The sequence below is a fragment of the Eriocheir sinensis genome, chromosome 33 (genome assembly GCF_024679095.1).
Source record: "Eriocheir sinensis breed Jianghai 21 chromosome 33, ASM2467909v1, whole genome shotgun sequence".
In the NCBI taxonomy this organism is placed as follows: domain Eukaryota; kingdom Metazoa; phylum Arthropoda; class Malacostraca; order Decapoda; family Varunidae; genus Eriocheir; species Eriocheir sinensis.
In genome coordinates, this window is record NC_066541.1 from 686,571 (window position 1) to 707,316 (window position 20,746).

Here is a 20,746-nt window from a genome sequence, read left to right on the forward strand (position 1 = left end):
CAAGCAGGCAGGAGTGTCTCTAGAGTGATTTGGTCGAGGATTCAAGGTAACTTATATAAAATAGCACCATGCGTGCACTTTGAAAACGTTGTGTAAAAAATGGCAAATTTGCGTAACTTTAGGTTGAAATCTTTACGTAAAATGAATGATAACTGTAGGATAGTGAAGTCCACAGTTTTACGTATTAGGAAACAAGAAATGTACGTTTAGTTAGTGCCTACATGGCAACTCAGCTCGTCGGGTTCTTCCCCGGGGACGTGCAGGCCGACCTGGACCGGGCCAAGGCAGAGGAGAAGGAGGACGACGAGGTGATCTTGGCCCAGCTTGCCAGGGAGCTGGCCGACGACCAGCCGGACCCGCCGACGGACGAGTTGCTCCTCGCCGTGGTCGGCAACTACGCCGGCTACCTGGCCAGGAAGGTCCAGGCCAACTCCTCTGTGGCCGAGTGCTGCAAGCAGGAGCTTGCCCAGCAGGAGGAGATGAAGATTACCGTGGAGCTCGAGAGGGGCGACCCGCCCTCTGTGATGTTCGACGCCCTGGTCGAGCTGGTCGACAGGGGAGAGCTGGAGACGGGCCGGGCGGTCCTGAAGCGGCCATCTCTCCCAATGGCCCACATGGTGTCCTTCGGGATGTCGCTGTGGGACTCCCTGATGTGCAGGGAGGACAAGAAGGAGCGCAGGTTGAGGTTCCTCTCCTTTGCCATGCGCCACAGGGACGGGTTCAGGCACCTCCTGGAGTTCCTGGCGGCCTCAGACCCGACCTTGCAGGGGTACAGGTGCCAGGAGGGGCACAACCTGGCCAACACCATCTTGCCGCACATCAGCAGGTCCCTCTTCAACTGTTTCGGTGCTAATTTCTCCAAGGACGTGACCTCAGAAGCGAGGAAGAACAAGGCCTTGAAGCAGCCGACCGGCAGGAAGAGGAGCAGTATCGAGGAGGGCAGGAAGGAGACGGCGAGGAACAGGGACGTGTACAAGTCCAGGAAACTGACCGGGGCCCACAAGTCATAGGCCAAAAGGCTAAAGTGATTGTTCAGGGACGAGGGCCAGATAGCCGGCAAGACGTGCTGCGGCAATAGTGACATCGGAATTCAACCAAAATAAGTTGTGATTGTATATAGAAAAATGAATATTTTGCTTTTGTTGAGTAAAATTAAGATGTTTCTGCATGCTTTCCTCAAGTATTAAGTTTCTAATGTGAAAATTAAGTGATTTATTAGATGTTAAAAACTTACGTAAAAAATTGCACTAAATAAAAAAAAAATAAGTAGCTATTTCGGGCAAAAACTTATAAGATATGCTAAATATTGCTATTGATTCTGAAAATATAAGTGATTATCTCTGCATTTGGTGATGTTTGTGCATCTAGCGTAAAATCTGAGGATTTTATAGCCTTTTTAAGTTTCGTTATACTTATATAAAAAACAATTAATCGGGATTTTATTAGGGAACGACTTTGAATTTTTTGATACCGCTGCTCATGGAGACTCATATATGCCTAAGGGAGGTGCCTGTTTTAGTTTCAGGTCGCTAGCTGCTTTGGTTTTGAAAATATTTAGATTTTAAATTTTTGAAAATCGGCCCCCTGCGAATCGGCCCCGCGCCCCGTTTCCCGTCAAGAGATTGTGAAGTCTATGCTCGAAAACATGATTTTTTAAATAGTAATATTCATAAAAAATCCAAAATAAAACATATTTGATTAAAACTTGGTGTGTTTATTGATAATTAGGGGATAAATGAACGTAGAGACTTTTCAAGTAAATATAATACATATTAGGAGGAAGTAAATGCAAATTCGGCAAATTGGCGGAACGTCACGACATGCTACGTCATGCACCCAAGACAGTTCATGACGTATGGGGAATTTTGCAAAAGACAATCTCTACGTTGATTTGGATAACATATACATATTCACATGTATCAACACGTTTCTTAATGACAAATAATATGTCCAGTAGAACATTTTAAGCAAATTTATCTGCATGACATCATGAGGTTATGGCGTTATGCATGTAAAACATTTATATGCATACATAATGAAGAAAGTCATATTCCGAACATATCCTGAAAATCTCAAGTATTAAATGCGAACACTTTTATTTTCATTATTTTTTCCTTTTCGACCTCAGTACGCCCCCTCCCCCCAAGAGGAGTGGCTAAATGAAAGGTCAATTTCGGGAGGAGAGGTGTCCTGATACTCTCCTATTGAAAGAGTTCGAGTCGGAGGCAAGAGGAAATAGAGGAAGGAAGTTTGTTCTAGAGTCTACCAGCGTGAGGGATGAAAGAGCGAAGTTGCTGGTTAACTCTTACATAAGCGATTTGGACAGTGTAGGGATGAGCTTGAGTAGAAAGTCGTGTGCAGCAGGGCAGCGGGAGGAGGGAAGGCATACAGTTAGCAAATTCAAAAGAGCAGTCACCGTGAAAATATCGATAGAAGATGGAAAAAGAGACAACATGGCAGCGGAATTTATGGGGTAGAAGGTTGTCATTAATGGGAGGGGAGTTGATGAGACAAAGAGCCTTTGACTCTACCTTGTCCAAGAGAGCTGTGTGTGTGTGTGTGTGTGTGTGTGTGTGTGTGTGTGTGTGTGTGTGTGTGTGTGTGTGTGTGTGTGTGTGTGTGGAACTCCCCCAAACATGAGATGCATACTCCATACAAGGGCGGACAAGGCTCCTGTATATGAATAGCAACTGTGCGGGGGAAAAGTACTGGCGGAGACTATACAGAACGCCCAACTTCGAGGAAGCTAATTTAGTGAGAGATTTTGAGTTAAGGCTGAGGATGTTTAATGTAGATGAAGGTGACAACTGAGTGTTATCAAAGAATAGGGAATTGGTGTTTGGAAGATCGTGTCGAGTTGATAGGTGGAGAAATTGAGTTTTTGAGGCGTTGAGGGACACCAGGTTTCTTCTGCCCCAGTCGGAAATGATAGCAAGGCGTGAGTTTAAGCGTTCTGCAGTCTCCAGTCTGGAGTCTTGTAATTCTTGTTGGGAAGGTCTTCTGTTTAAAGAAGTTGAATAATCCAAAGTAGAGTCGTCGGCGTATGAGTGGATAGGACAGTTTGTTGTGGAAAGAAAATCATTGATGAATATCAGAAAGAGAGTGGGAGACAGGGCAGAGCTCTGCTTGACATTACTGTTGATAGGTTTAGGGGAAGAACAGTGACCGTCTACCACAGCAGAGATAGAGCGGCCGGAAAGGAAACTGGAAATAAAGGTATAGAGACAGGGGTAGTATCCGGATGAAGGTAGTTTAGAAACCAAAGAGTTGTGCCAGATTCTATCGAAAGCTTTCGATATGTCTAGCGCAACTGAGAAAGTTTCACCGAAACGGCTAAGAGTGAATGACCAGGAGTCAATAAGAAAGCAAAATCACCAGTAGACCACCCCTTGCGGAACCCATACTGGCAATCAGATAGGTCAGAAGTGGATAGATGTTTACGAATCTTCCGGTTAAGGATCGCTTCAAAAACTTTAGAAAGACAGGAGAGTAAAGCTATAGGATGGTAGTTTGAGGGATTGGAACGGTCACCCTTTTTAGGCACAGGCTGTACGTAGGCGTACTTTCAGCAAAAGGAAAGGTAGATGTTGAAAGGCAGAGATGAATTGGTTTGACCAGGCAGGGTGTCAGCACGGAAGCACAGGTTTTAAGGACAATAGGAGGCCCTCCAACAGGCCCATAAGTCTTCTGAGGATTGAGGCCAGAAAGGGCATAGAGAACATCATTCTTGGGAATCTTAATGACAGGCATAGTGGAGTCGGAGGGGGGAAAAGTAGGAGGAATATGGCCAGAGTCGTCCAGAATGGAGTTTTCAGAGAAAGTATGAGTGAAGAGTTCAGCCTTAGAAACAGATGTGACGGCGGTGCTTCCGTCAGGATTACGGAGACGGGAAAGATGAAGAGATGAAATTAGAGGAGATATTTATGGTTAGTTGTCAGACGTCTCTGGAAGAATTAGAAGAAGCAAGGTTGTAGCATTTTCTACTGATGAAAGTGTTTTTAGTGAGTCGAAGAATACATTTGGCACGATCCCGGGTGGAAATTTAAAGACCACGATTAGCAGGAGTGCGAAAGCTCAGTTACCTTTTGCGAGCTGCCTCTCTATCTTTGATAGCACGAAAACAGATGTGATTGAACCATGGCTTTTTAGCATGAGGAGTAGAGCAAGTATGTGGAATGTGCGCTTCCATTCCAAAGACTGGGCACTCGGCGCTGGGCACACACATAGGGGTCTCTTTCCTGGAAACAATAATCATTCCACGGGAAATAGGAAAAACTACATCTTCAAGTCGTCCCACCGACCAGAAGCAAAATGCTATGAGCACCGCCTTTTCGGTGGGTCCAGAGGCTGTACAGAAGCGATAGGACAAAACACAAAAATAAGGTTGTGATCGGAGGAGCCCAATGGAGAGAACAGTTTGACAGAGTAAGCTGGAGGATTAGAGGTTAGGAAGAGATCTAGAATGTTGGGCGTGTCTCTAAGACGGACGGGAATGCGAGTGTGGTGAACCAACTGCTCTAGATAATTGAGGAGAACAAAGCAGGCTGGTGAACAAGCCATATGAGGGCGGACAAGGCCCTTGTTACTTGTATATGAAAAGTATCTGTGTGGGAAAGAACTTGCGGAGACGATACAGAACGCCCAACCTCGGGGGTGACGGTGACGGTCTGTGCCGGAAACGTGCCGGTACGTAACAGTGTGAATACAACAACTTGTTTCCCATTGAAGAAATTTTGTCGGGCCGGAACGGTACGTTCCGTGCCGGTCACTTTACGTATAGTGTGAATCAGGCCTAAGACGGGCACCATCGCTCATGCCGGACCAATAGTAGGCGTACCCCCACCCCTACTGATCTCGTCACTACCAGGCCTCCCCGTCTCAGAGAGCTCCATTATGACCACTCTCAACCTCCTGAGCTCATTAATATTTTAATACATAGGGCAGTCAGTGATCCTCCGTGAGCCTCCGGGCGTTCCAGAGTCCACACAGAGAGCCCTCAGAAGGTCAACCCTGGTCATGGTTCTGCGGACTGGAGCCGCATTTTCGCTATCCCGGCCACCCCCAGAACAAAAAGGGGGGCTAGGGTGCCTTTCCTTCTTCGAGGTGCAGGGTGCAGGAAAGGAGTTTATTTCTATATTTATTTGTCCCCTCATTATCAATAAAAACACAAAGTTTAAAGTAAATATGTTTTATTTTGGATATTTTATGAATATGTTTATTTAGAAAAATCATGTTTTCGAGTAAAGGCACTTCAAAGTTTGAAAAGATCTTTATCAGTCATTTTTTCTTTCCCGATTTGGATTATATTTACATATGTGCATTATCACTAAGTGTTACTGATGAACACATAGAGATAATGAACCATATGTCATATAATTATCTCAATATTTACTATATGCCGATTATGCACATTTACTTGCTCTAATATGTATTAAATTCACATTAAAAAATCGTCTCTACATACATTTGTCCCCTCATTATCAATACACACACCAAGTTTTAAGTAAATATGTTTTTATTGGATTTTTTATGAATATTTTTATTTAATAAAAAAAATCATGTTTGTGAGTAATGGCACTTGGTGTGTTTATTGATAATGAGGGAACAAATAAATGTAGAAATAAACCCCTTTCCAATGAAGTGACATTCTTATGATCCCCAGCAGTGAGGTACAGTCAATTTACCGGCAAAGGCGCAAAACTATAAAATTTCAGGTGTCCTACAACGCCACCCCATGATGAATACCTCGCAATAATTAGTAGTAGATATTGAAATTATTACATGACTGTTATGGTGCATTATCACTACGTGTTCATCAGTAACATGTGTAAAAATAATCCCAATCGGGAAAGAAAGAATGACTGATACAGGGCTTTCCAAACTTTGAAGTGCCCTTACTCGAAAACATGATTTTTAAATAGAAATGTTCATAAGAAATACAAAATAAAACATATTTAGTTGAAACTTTGTCTGTATTGATAATGAGGGGACATATAAACGTAGAGACGTTTCGTTTTTTACGTGAATATAATACATATTACAGACGTAGGAGGAAGATGTGCAAAATCGGCATACTGGCGTGACGTCATGACATGCTACTTCATGCACCCACGACAGTTCATGAGGTATGGGGAATTTTGCAAAAAATATATATATATACGTCGATTTAGATAACATATTCATATTCTCAAAATGAACGCACAACAAATCACATTGAAATCAACCAGGATACTGAATGAGATTTCTTCGAAAAGATGCGCGGGCCGCCGTGTGAAAACACACATTGAACAATGTACCCTTTGCTGCTATGCGCGGAAGCGGGCCCGCAGATAACCCAAGGGGGGCCTGCGCTGAATTTCGCCCGCGGCGTGTGAAAGGTTCCATATAAAACATCAGTCATAAGTTGACGCGGGTCCGCGCCATTGTTTCTGTATCTGGGAAAAAGTAAACAAAAACAAAAACAATGAGAGGTTAGTTCTTAAATCGGGTGGCGCAACTGAGAGAGAGAGAGAGAGAGAGAGAGAGTCTATTGTACTTATTCAGCAGGGTTTTTTTTACATCTTCGCCTGTGGCGCCGGTAGGCTTGTTTTTTGGAGGGGCCTGATGGTATAGCCTAGCCTGTTGTGGCGCAGGCCAGTGTTTATAGTGGCGCCATCTTGCATTGGCTTATGCTGCCCTCCCGGAGCTCATCTTTAATCCTAGAATCTAGAGTCCGGGTTGATAGGTGGTCTTCTGGACAGCATCTGGGTAGTTTTAAGCCACTCGGTGGCGGCTGAAAAATCTCAGCTTGGTGGCACCGGGCGAGGATTGAACTGGCGTCGTCCTGAACGCGGCGCCGTCACGCTGTCGACTCAGCCGACGGCCAGGTCTATCAGACGTCATTAGTACCTGCGTGCGGAACAAAATTAGTTTCATTGGAAGCCTCGTCGGAGACTTCGTCGAGGGCAGCTGTGATATTGTCAACTCCAGCTCCAGGAAAACAGTAGTTGCACCTTCGTCGGGGGACTCTTCCACAGAATGTAATCACCTGGTGGCGAGTCATGGAATCCCCAACCAAGAAAGTGGTCTGCTGCTGCTGCTCCTCATCGTCCAATATGACCAATCTGTTGAAGCAATATAGTCGAGTAAATGGCGCGGAGGTAGTGAAGTCTTGCTCTCTAGACTACCTCTGTCATGCCCCCATGACGAGGCATCTTCACTCACTGGCGATCAAATCGCTCATTCAGAGACCATGGATTTAAACGGTGCAACAGACGAAACGTTTAGTTATGGTATTTTGGACGGTGTTACATAATTTGTGACGCCCGGAAATTTGTCATAAGAATTTTACTTTTAATTGAACATTTGTAATACTGATTGACAACTTGTCAAAATCTGGAATGGAGACATACATTCCACGCACTTTCTCTACTCCTCATGCTAAAAAGCGTTGGTTTAATCACGCTTGTTCTCGTGCTGTTAAAGATAGAGAGGCAGCTCACAAAAGGTACCAGAGCCTTTGCACTCCTGCTAACCATGATCTTTATATTTCAGCCCGGAATCGTGTCAAATCTATTCTTCGACTTACCAAAACATCTTTCATAAATAAAAAAAAGTCAAAACCTTGCTTTTTCTCATTTTTCCCGTGACTTCTGGCACCTAGCCAAAAATATCTCCTCCAGTTTCACTTCTTCATCTTTCCCTCCTCTCCTTAACCCTGACGGCAACACCGCCGTCTCATCTATCTCTAAGACTGAACTCTTCTCTCAAACTTTCGGTAACAACTCCACTCTTGACGATTCTGGGCATACTCCTCCTACTCATCCCCCTCTGACTCCTTTATGCCGTATTTGGCCTCAACTCTCAGAAGGTTTATGGAGTGCCTCCTATTGTACTTAAAAAACTGTGCCTCCGTGCTGACACTCTGCCTGGTCAAACTCTTTCGCCTCTGCCTGCTAATATCTACCTTTCCTTCCTGTCGGAAGTATGCCTTCATACAGCCTGTGCCTAAGAAGGGTGACCGAACCAATCCCTCAAACTACCGCCCTATAGCTGTACTTTCCTGCCTATCTAAAGCTTTTGAATCAATCCTTAACCGGAAGGTTCAAAAGCACCGATCCACTTCTGACCTATCTGATCGTCAGTATGGGTTCCGCAAGGGGCGTTCTACTGGCGATCTTCTTGCTCTCTTAACTGACTCTTGGTCATCCTCTCTTAGCCGTTTCGGTGAAACTTTCTCAGTTGCGCTAGACATATCGAAAGCTTTCGATCGAGTCTGGCACAACTCTTGGCTTTCTAAACTGCCCTCTTTTGGATTCTATCCGTCTCTCTGTTCCTTTATTTCCAGTTTCCTTTCCGGCCGTTCTGTCTGCTGTGGTAGACGGTCACTGTTCTTCCCCTAAACCTATCAACAATGGTGTTCCACAGGGCTCTGTTCTATCACCCACTCTCTTCCTGTTATTCATCAATGATCTTTTTCCATAACAAACTCTCCTATCCACTCTTCATTATTCAATTTCTCTCAACAGAAGACCCTCTCAACAAGAATTACAAGACTCCAAACTGGAGGCTGCAGAACGCTTAACCTCAGACCTTGCTATCATTTCCGATTGGGGTAAAAGGAACCTTGTGTCCTTCAATGCCTCAAAAACCCAGTTTTTCCACCTATCAACTCGACACAATCTTCCAAACACCTATCCCCCATTCTTCGACAACACTCAGCTGTCACCTTCTTCAACACTAAATATCCTCGGTCTATCCTTAGCTCAAAATCTCAACTGGAAACTTCACATCTCCTCTCTTGCTTAAGCAGCTTCCTCGAGGTTGGGCGTTCAGTATCGTCTCCGCCAATTCTTCTCCCCCGCACAGATGCTTTCCATATATAGGGGCCTTGTCCGCCCTCGTATGGAGTATGCATCTCACGTGTGGGGGCGCTCCACTCACACAGCTCTTCTAGACAGAGTGGAGTCTAAGGATCAGCTCTCCTCCTCTTACTGACAGCCTTCTACCTCTTAAATTCCGCCGCCATGTTGCTTCTCTTTCTGTCTTCTATCGATATTTTCATGCCGACCTCTCTTCTGAACTTGTTAACTGCATGCCTCCCCCCCTCCCGCGGCCCGCTGCACACGACTTTCTGCTCATGCTCATCCCTATACTGTCCAAACCCCTTATGCAAGAGTTAACCAGCATCTCCATTCTTTCATCCCCTTCACTGGTAAACTCTGGAACAGACTTCTTTTGTCTGTATTTCCTCCTGCCTATGACTTGACTTTTTTTTAAGAAGAGTGCATCAAGACACCTCTCCACCAGAAATTGACCTCTCTTTTGGCTACTTTTTACTTTTTACTTCTGTGGGAGCTGCGAGTAACGGGCCTTTTTTTTTGTACTCTTTTTGTTGCCCTTGAGCCGCATCCTTTGATGTAAAAAAATGTATAATATATATATATATATATATATATATATATATATATATATATATATATATATATATATATATATATATATATATATATATATATATATATATATATATATATATCAGAGCTGGGCACATCCGATCATCAATCCGATCATCCGATCTTCCGATCTGATCGGAACAGCAATTGGCGATCGGAATGCAAAGATTGGATCATCTTTGTAAAAAGTAATCGGACTGTGGAGATCGGGACTTCACAAACTAACTTCCGATCACCGATCATATAAAAAAAAATTGTGGTCAACGTTGTCATGGCAACAACTGACTGCAGACATTTTGAAACCCCACTACTCACTTCTTACAATTATTTATACAAGTTGCTAAATAGTGTCTTCAATTAGCGTATTTATTTATAATATTAAGCGATAATTATTGATCGTTGGTTTATTTAATCCTGGTAAGGTATCGTGAATGAAACGCGCAGGCGCAAAGTCGCTTTATTTCCTTGGCGCTCACTCCATTAACCCAGTTAAACCGACTAACCGCTGTACCTGGTGAGGGACAAACGCATTTTTATATAATCTAAGGCCTTACCTTCTAACTAGAGTAATTCATGTATGTGAATATGACTAGGCCATATGTTACTATAGTGTCGTAATCTATCGACTCTAAAGCTTCGTTCACACTAGGCCTCACGAGGCGACTCTTGCACCGCCTCGCCAGTCATTGTTATTCTTGTAATGTTTATTTTTCCCCTGCCAGATGCAGGGGTGCTGTTTCAGAATATCAATCATCATATGAGTGTTGCCCCGAGTTCACTCAACGTTGTCCTCAACGTTTTCAGCTTTGATCTGAGAGCAGCACGCAGTTGACGTTGCCACGTTCACGCCTCCTGCCCCAAAAATACCTCCCGCCAGAATGGATCGACATGTTTCCGGTCAACATATTTATTTCAAATTCTGTCTGTATGGATAAAATAGGCCATAAATTCAGCTTTGGTGCTATTTTTTCTTCATGTGAAATAGCAAATGTGGAATAAAAATTTAATAAAGATTCAAGTTGAGGAAAAATCACGTGACCTGGAAACGGGTGCTGATTGGTCGTGACGTCACGATACAGTCAGCAGGCCGCCAACTTTGTGTTACTCCGAGATTTCGTGTTGTGGTGTATGTTTCTAGTGGCTAGCAATGCCTGGAGACGTAACCCGCAGTCGTTGGTGATTCGTGCCAATGTGCAAGAGTATATATATACGAACAAAAGTACTCCACGTAAGATATTTCTGTCTGTGCTAGTGAATCCTGCAGTATTTTTTTTAGTTTCCCCTCGAACTAACTTTTCATCGTGAACTCAACTATTCTCTCTACTGTCACGTCCTCTGATTATAGAATATTGGTCTGCATTCGTTTTCTTCTTATTCATCTTCAGGCGTTGATTCTCTCTCTCTCTGACGTTCCAGAGCCATTGTTTTCTCTAGGTTAGGCTAGGTAAATTTCCATAATACTAATATAAATTCAACCTTGATTATTCTCTATAGTTCCCCCTCGGACTAACTTTAAATCGTGAACTCAACTATTTTCTGCAGGGCAGAGGAAAAGTTGGAAAGTTTCGTTTAGTCGGCGCAACATTTGTGGTCATATGCCGGAGAGAGACAGAAGGGGAAGGAATTACAGGAGAAGGGAACAGACCCCAAGAGACGGGACACAACCCCCGATTAATACCTGGTACCCATTCACTGCTGGGTGGACAGGGGCGTAGGGTATCGGAAAAGCCGCCCAAATTTTTCCACTCCGCCCTGGAATCGAGCTCGAGCACTCTCGGTTGTGAGCCGAGTGTGCTAACCACTGCACCACGAAGCCCCCTGCAGGGCAGAAGAGATTCGGTTGATTTCACTCCCATTTTAATAATATAGCATATTTCCAACACTCTTAAGGTGTTCTGTAAGCACCTATAACATACCTGTTGGGCGCAGTTTGGAGCTGGAGTGGCCATAGCTGATGAAAAAAACAATGGACACAAGACTAGTACTGTCGTCTGCTGTACTCTGCTTCAGCCTGATGACGTCACGAGCTAATGGTGGCTTCTCCCCGTGAGATGAGAAGAATTTGTGATATCTCTCCAATATCCAGTCAACTAGCGATTTATAGGACGTAATATGTGCACTACGTTATCATTGGTGCGTGGCACAATGCATTTCTAGGCTCTTCCCAGAACCGGAAACATGTCCATTGCCAGCAGCGGCCTCATGCCCGTCCGTATTCTATTGTTTTTGTGAGTCCAGGGGCATACACGAGTCGCCTCATGAGTCGCCTCGTGAGGCCTAGTGTGGACGCGGCTTAAGGCGTTGTGCCCACTATTCCGTTTTCACGGATCCGTCCACCGTCAGTGACGTCATCGACGGCAGGGACAGTTGGAACTGGGGTCCACCCGGGCCCGCGCGTGGAGCTCCGTCGGCCCAGGCAGAGATGAATCCAAGTTAACTTTTGGGTTCGTGACGGGGGCGGTGCTGGCCCATCCAGTGATGTTGAATATTCTACATATGAAAATATGAAATGGAAGTACAGTCAAGTCGCGTATGACGCGGATTCGTAAGGCGCGGTTTCCTATGGCACGGTATGGTTTCAGAGCCGTATGTTCAGATCACGCGCATAAAACCATCTATGACACGGTTCGTGGTCTTCCCTGGCCAAACGAGCGCCGAGTTGCCAGGTTGGATTTTTTTCCGAGGGGGAAAATCTCATGGTGGTGGTTGGGTAAATATTCACTTCATTCAGTGGAGGGAGAGAGAGAGAGAGAGAGAGAGAGAGAGAGAGAGAGAATATCCATAACACCGAGATATCCACTCATGCACTCAGTCTCAGCCTCTCACTCGTGTGAGGAAGAAATGAGGGACATCATGAGCGACTGGCTAGTATTGGTACCGGTACCGAGCAGTCTGGTACTGGTACCTGCCCACCCCTAGGTTCCAGTACCGACCTGACGACTACACAGTACATATAAGGTGCAAGGTACATATGCACAGTATTCCCTCGGTGACAGGCGATGCGAGCACGGTGTCCCAAGAACTAACCCCCGGCAAAGGCCGAAACCACTACGGTCTTGGCCGATCCTCGCACGGCAAAACACGGTACCAGGACGGTACGTGCCCGATACGTGCCCGGCAAGTGCTCGGCATACTTAGAAAATGATCGGATGATCGGAATTGGATCAGTTGTCCACAGTGATCGGATGATCGGGGATCGGAACAGCAAAAAAGTGATCGGTGCCCACCACTGATATATATATATATATATATATATATATATATATATATATATATATATATATATATATATATATATATATATATATATATATATATATATATATATATATATATATATATATATATATATCGGAGGAGCCCAACGAAGAGAACAGTTTAACAGAGTAAGCCGAAGGGTTGGAGGTTAGGAAGAGGTCTAGAGTGTTGGGCGTATCTCCAAGGCGGTTAAGGATACGTATAGGGTGCTGAACCAACTGCTCTTGATAACTGAAGAGAGCAAAGTTGTAGGCTTGTTTACCAGGCTGGTTAGTGAAAGAGGATGAAAGCTAAAGCTGGTTTGAAACATTGAAATTCAGCGAAGGGCGAGTAAGTTGATATGCTTCAGTTTGGAATTCAAATAGTTAAAGAATTTTACATAATTGGTAGAGTTTGGTGAGAGATAAACAGAACAGATATACTTAGTAAAATAATGACGATGAAGTCTTAGCCAGGTGTTATAAAATTTTGAAGAGTCAAGGTAGTGGGGAGTAGAGCAAGTGATGTTTCGTACGTAGACGCAACATCCAGCTTTGGATTGAAATTTAGGTTATAGAGATAGTAGGATTGAACAGAATAGAGATTGCTGGCAGTATCCTCAGAAACCTGGGTTTCGGTTAGGCAAAGAAGGTCAGGTTTAGAAGAGAGATGATGTTCCATAGAATGGAAGTTTGAGGCAAAACCGCGAATGTTGCAAAAATTGATTAAATAAAGCTGAGGAATTATCATGACACCTCTTGTTGTCGGCGCCGAAAAGGGAGTCCAATCTGTGTTCATTTATGGTCCCCGCCCAGATGGGGACTCAGAGGCTCTTACTTTTCTGCCATAATGAATTTCGAATTTTGTAATTTTTTTTGGGGGGAGGAAGTTGTGTGTGTGTAAAGTTTATGTAGAGTGGTGTGGAGAATAAGTGAATTTGTCTTAATGGGGAATGCTGAACTACGCGCTGGTGTTGATGAGACAATATAAAAACGGAGAGTAAGGACACGGGAGGGTCTCTGATAGGCTTCCAGCACCCCCTCGCCTCTCGTATATTCCTCACTGGGAATAGCTTACGCCCCATTCGGCAGCTGTCTAATTGACTACTCCCTCTTGATTTATTGATGTTATAGAATTACATGGAGCGATGCAGATTCCTTCCCAACAGCCCCACGTCATGGATTAGATTGACTGCTAGCCGGAGGCAGAGATACAGGACTCTTCAAAGGGAAACGAAATACGAACAGGGAGAAAAAGGGAAGAGCAGCTCGGAGAGGTCAAGTACGGTGCACCCCCATCGAGAAAAACAGTTATTATCAGTTATTAAATTTATTATTATTATTATTATTATTATTATTATTATTATTATTATTATTATTATTATTACTATTATTGTTGTTGTTGTTGTTGTAGGTTTCATCATCATAATCATCAACATCTTTTCCAGATGATTGTTAGGGAAACTAACTACAAGGCCACTTCGACACCGTCACTTCAGGCCCGTACAGCTGAAAAACTGCCTCTCATGGCTTCCTTCCGGGAGTTCATCCGGTACGTGCTGGACACCACAGAGACGTGGCTCTCCAGCCCTCATCTGCCGCCCCCCGATGACCGCTGGATGCCCGTTACCTTCATGTGTGCTCCGTGTACCTTTAAGTATGACATCATCAGGTAAATTCCTCTCTCGCCTGCATTACTCACCACTCTATTACCAAAGATCTTCATTACAGAAATTAAACAGAAATTGGACGCATAACCTGTGACTTACAATAACTTCTGCATAGAGAATACTGAACTTAGTATCCTACACTGCCTCAAAAATTCAGTATCTCCACTTGACCACTCGACACAATTTTCAAGACATCAACCATGACAGGCAGCTGTCCCATTATACGTTATACATATTTGGTCAATCCAACTCCAAGGTTCAGCTTGAAACTTCATAATTATATCATCTCTTGTTAAATCAGCTTCCTCGATGTTCGGCGTTCTGTATCGTCTCTATCAGTTTCTTTCCCTCCTTGTAGCTATCCATATAGAAGATCTTAGCCCGCCCTCGTATTGGGTATGCATCTTGTGTCAGGGAAACACACACACACACACACACACACACACACACACACACACACACACACACACACACACAGCACTTTTTTAAAAATATTAGAGTCAAAGGATTTTCGCATCTGATTTACTTTTTTCATTGATTCTCTTCTCTCTTATAAATTTTGCCGCGATGTTGCATACCATTCTATCTTTTACATCTATTTTCATGATTAATATTATCCGGAACTTGCTTACTCTACCCTACTGCGATGTAGCTGCTCATAACTTTCTACTCTGCCTCATCCTTATGCTATCCAAATCCTTTATGCAAGAGTCAACCAATGTCATCATTCTTCCATCTATTTCGCTGGTAAACCCTGGAACAGCCTTCTTTCATTTATATTTTCTTCTGCCTACTGTTAATGACTTTAATTAAGAGAGGAGTATTAACATACCTCTTGAACCAATTTATAATTTTGAATTAGTATAGTCTGAAACTTTTCGTTTTTGTTATTCAAACTTCTGTGTCATACATATACGTACACCTACTGGCCTCACCCATGCGATGAGAATTAAATACATATATTAATAGGATGAAACTAATAGGAAGGGCCCCTTTGCCCCTCTTTTTTTTGTGTTTGGAGTGGCCAGAGTCGTGCAGAAGCGGTGCCCACCCGCAGAAGCAGGCCCGGCTTAATCCTTGAAAGGCTCAACGTGTGAGCTCCTGGAAAGTTCGGAGCCTCTTGGAGGATCACCGACTGCCTTACCTATCAGAAGGCTCGGAAGGCTGAGGGTGATATAGTGGGACTCTGAGACGAGGAGGCCTGGCAGCGGTAAGGGGGGGGGGGGGTACACCTACTACTGGTCCGGCATGAGCAATGGTGCCCGTCTCAAGGGGGTGGCCATAGGCATCTCCAGCCACGTGGCGCGGCATGGCCAGCATACGAGTAGTGTGGCGCGCGTAGTATCGCATCCAGTGTGAAACGGCCTTTACGAGTTTGAAAAGAATATTAAGAGGTTTACAAGAGGTTTACGAGGAGGAGGAAGAGGATTAAGAGATTTAGAAGAGTATCAAGAGGAAAAGGAAGAGGATTAAAAAGATGTGGAAGAGGATTACGAGTTTTAGAAGAGGATTAAGAGTTTTAGAAGAGGATTAAGAGGTTTACAAGAGTTTTACGAGGAGGAGGAAGAAGACTAAGGGATTTATAAGAGGATTAAGAGGAAAAGGAGAAAAATTTAAAGGAAAAGGAAGAGGATTGCGAGGTTTAGAAGAGGATCAAGAGGCTTTGGAAGAGGATTACGAGTTTAAGGCTGGGTTCGCACGAGCCACTTTTAGTGGTCAGTGGCCACCACAAAAAATGGTCGCCACGAAAAATGGTGGGTAGGTGCACCATGCACACGAGCCACTCGGTGGCGGCCACTAATGAGGTCAGCACGTGGCGTTATGGATCTCGTAGAGGCAGCAGCTGTCTGTGCTCTCTTGGCAAAAAGCGCTGAAGAAAGTACTGCCATGGGTTCACTTCATATATACTTAGCAACAGACTACTGCGTGTAGCATTCCACACATTATTTACAGAGCTAAAAGAACACGATAATTTTTTTACTACTTCAGGAGGTCACAGGACAGGTTTAATCATCTTATGACAATAATTGGTCCACGTATAACACGGCAGGACATCAACATGAATAATTATGTCCCAGTAGAAGTGAGACTTGCGGTAATTTTAATATAAGAACATAAGAACATAAGAACATAGGGAAACTGCAAGAGGCCGGGTGGCCTACACAGGGCAGCTCCAGAATCCCCCCCACTACTCACGATGGGTGAGGTGTAGTTACAGGGGTTACAGGTAAAGGCTTGATCCTCGTTATACCGGCGGTACTAGGCACGCACCAGTACCCCGTCACCTTACTGCACCCACACCTCACTGCCACCTGTCGTCCTCGTCCATGTAGCTATCCAGTCTACTCTTAAAACAAGCTATCGTCCCTGCACTAACTGTGTGATTGCTGAGTCTATTCCATTCCCCCACCACCCTATTACTAAACCAATGCTTGCCTATATCTCTCCTAAATCTATACTTTTCTAATTTAAATCCATTACTGCGAGTTCTATCCTGCTGGCTGATTCTCAGTACTTTACTTATATCGCCTTTGTTGTAACCCTTGACCCATTTGAATACTTCTATCAGATCTCCACGCACTCTTCGTCTCTCTAGTGAATGTAAGTTTAGATGTTTCAGCCTATTTTGATATGGGAGGTTCCTCAGCCCCTGAATGATCTTGGTCATCCTCCTCTGAACTGATTCAAGCAAGTTGATGTCCATTCTGTAGTGTGGGCACCAAAACTGGACAGCATACTCTAAGTGTGGCCTAACTAACGCTAAATAAAGTCTGAGGATGACCTCTGCACTCCTGTTGGTTACCGTCCTGTTAATAAAGCCTAATACCCTGTTAGCCCTATTCCTCGCACTAATACATTGCTACCTTAGTTTTAGGTCAGAGTTCACTAACACTCCCAAACTCCTTTCACACTCAGACCTGCCTATCGCTGTGGAATCTAAACTATACCCGTGTAATGGGTTACGTGTTCCTACGCTAAGTATGCTACACTTGGTGATGTTAAAATTCATCTGCCATTTCCCTGACCAAGCTGACAGTTTGTTGAGATCCTCCTGCAGTGCTCTAGCATCCTCCCCTGTCCTAATAGTGCGTCCTATTTTGGTGTCATCTGCAAATTTACCTATGTCACTAGTTATCCCATTGTCTATGTCATTGATGTAGATAATGAATAAAAGCGGGCCTAAAACTGAACCTTGAAGAACCCCACTGGTAACATAACCCCATTCGGATTTTTTACCGTTAATGGTAACCCTCTGTTTCCTGTCGCTAATCCACGCCTTAATCCAATCAAATACCTTCGCTCTTATTCCATGAGCCCTGACTTTATTTAACAGTCTCTGGTGAGGTACCTTATCGAAGGCCTTACTAAAATCAAGATAAACCACATCATAGCTCTCACCATTGTCAGCTGCCTCGTATACTCTATTGTAAAAGGATATAAGATTAGTGAGGCACGACTTTCCTTTAGTAAACCCATGCTGTGAGTCGTGAATTAAATTATGTCTGTCTATATGGTCCCTAATACTATCAGCTATTATTGACTCAATCATTTTACCTATAACTGACGTCAAACTAATCGGCCTATAGTTCTCCATAGAAGATTTGTCTCCCTTCTTAAATATTGGAATAACGTGTGCCTGCCTCCATGAAACAGGCACCACCCCTGTGTCTAGTGACTTCCTAAATACTTCTGTTAACTGCCCACTTATTTCAGTTTCACATTCCTTTATTACCCTGGGGAAAAGTTCATCTGGCCCTGGCGCCTTAGTGACTTTAAGTCTATCTATCTGTCTAATCACGAGCTCCCTACTTATGTTGATGTCGGTTAATTCTTCTACCTCTTCTCCCCTGTAGATCTGTTCTCCCTGAGGTATATCATCTAATCTTTCTTTGGTAAATACAGTTAAGAAATATCTATTTAACGCCTCGCTCATTTCCTCATCACTATCAATCAGTGATTCTCCTGACTTAAGCGGCCCTGTCTTATCCCTAACCTTGGTCTTATAAAGCTGAAAGAAGCCCTTTGGATTGGTCTTTGCTTCCCTGGCAATTCTAATCTCATAATTACGTTTTGTCATACGTATGTTTTCTTTACTGCTCTAGCTAAATCGTCGTAACTATCCCTTAGGTGAGTTTCCCCCCTTTTAATTCTAACATATAGTCCTCTTTTCCTTCCTATTTCAGTTTTTAGCCTGTCTGTCATCCATCGCGGGTAATTACCTGTTGACCTGACTTCCCTGTGAGGTATAAACTGTTTGTCCTAATTTAATCTCCCTGACCAGACTATTGTACTCACCCTCCAAGCTACTGACCTGACTAGTGACCTCACCAGAGATTATCGCCCCTCACATTAGATGTAATTTATTGACATAATTCATCAGTCTTTGCGGTTACATAACATTTTCCCCTTTCTTCTTCCGGGTAAATAAAACTACCACATTCAGTAATTAATCCATACCAGAATCAATTAATATGCAAAACTGTGAAACGAAATGAAACATTAGTTCTGAAAGCATATAAGAGCTTATCCATTATATCCTGAACACAAGTTATGCGTGAAGGTCATACTTATACATCATTATGACACTTAAAATTCAGGTGTTCAAGTGTCGAGACAGAGGGAAAGCGGCGGGTGGCAGGGTGGTGGCCACCGATAGTGGCTCGTGTGCACGCTGCCATTTGAAACAACGGTATCTATCCCTGGATTCACACGAGCCACTTTTTAGTGGTCAGTGGCCGCCACAAAATAATGGTCAAAATAGAACACACACATCTCTATGGGTGCATGCACACGGGCCATTTTTTTGTGGTCGCCACAAAACAGTGGCGAGTTGTGGCGGGCGGAGCCATTTTCCGACCACGCCACAGTGGCCAGGGATAGATACCGTTGTTTCAAATGGCAGCGTGTAGTTTTATTTACCCGGAAGTAGAAAGGGGAAAATGTTATGTAACCGCAAAGACTGATGAATTATGTCAATAAATTACATCTAATGTGACTTAATATTCTTCATCTTCAGTCTCATATAAAAATTACCGCAAGTCTCTCCTCTACTGGGACACAGTTCCTCATGTTGATGTCCTGCCGTGTTATACGTGGACCAATTATTGTCATAAGATGATTAAACCTGTCCTGTGACCGCCTGAAGTAGTAAAAAAAATTATCGTGTTCTTTTAGCTCTGTAAATAATGTGTGGAATGCTACACGCTGTAATCTGTTGATAAGTAGGTGTGGTGATTCTATAGTTTAAGTTGTCTGTATTTGTTGGGGTTTTAGTGCCTGTTCGTTTCAGTGATTCATATGTATCGTTCGGGATAGGTGATTCGTATGTAATATGAATCTTATTATATGGTTTCGAAACTAACGTATCTAGTTTCTTCGTCGATGAAGCCAGTGCACTCGGGTTGCAGGTACTGTACGCACCTAGGGTTTTCTTGCCGAGTAAAGCCTAGAGAAAAGGGCATTTGAGGTGGTTTACTTATTCCCTCACGACAGTAGATATATATGGGGTGAAACCATGGCAATACTTTCTTCAGCGTTTTTTGCCAAGAGAGCACAGACAGCTGCTGCCTCTACGAGATCCATAACGCCACGTGCTGACCTCATTAGTGGCTGCCACCGAGTGGCTCGTGTGCATGGTGCACCTACCAACCATTTTTCGTGGCGACCATTTTTTGTGATGACACTTTTTGTGGCGGCCACTGACCACTAAAAGTGGCTCGTGTGAACCCAGCCTTAGAAGAAGATTAATTAAGAGGTTTACAAGAGGTTTACGAGGAAGAGGAAAAGGATTAAGAGATTTAGAAGAGGATTAATTGGAAGAGGAGGATTACGAGGTTTACCGTGGTAAATCCACGGGTCCTGCTAGTCTATATATAAATACGCTATAGTCGACGATAGAGAGTAATGTCACGGTTTTCAGAATGTTTAGCCTGGTGGCGGTATCTGGCAACTATACCACGGTGACGCATTCACTGGCGATGTTAGTGACGCGTTTCAGTGTGTACCGTGTGTGTGTGACCGTGAAATTATAATATTGTATAATATTATATTATTATATAATGTGGTTAGAAATATACCAGATTACATGACTTCAATTTAGAAATGCGATAATGAATGTCTTCTACATGATGATGATGATGATGATGATGGCGAGGTAAAACATCACGAACAGTCTGAAACACTTTTTCTTATTAAACTTTGAAAATACCGCGTGCAATGCTGCCCTTCACAGAGGCAGGCAGTGACTAATGCTCCTTACCATCAAACAGCAAATAGGCTTGAGGGTCTGTTTAACTCGCAGCCTTAATTCCCGTCACTATAAAGCCTCAAAGACAATTCAGATCATCAAAAATCTAAAATTATTTCTCCGTAAAGATTACGTAATATCTAAGTATAAATATGTGTG

At 43.6% G+C, this 20,746-nt stretch overlaps 1 protein-coding gene across 1 annotated transcript in view; it reads left to right on the forward strand.

Annotated features, from left to right (window-relative positions):
• Positions 1-20,746, forward strand: part of LOC127006497 (carbohydrate sulfotransferase 11-like) — a 74,888-nt gene that overhangs the window by 41,105 nt on the left and 13,037 nt on the right. Inside the window, exon 4 of the mRNA XM_050876436.1 lies at positions 14,119-14,342. Within this exon, the coding sequence (XP_050732393.1) occupies positions 14,119-14,342 (224 nt within the window). The remainder of the gene's footprint in view (positions 1-14,118; positions 14,343-20,746) is intronic.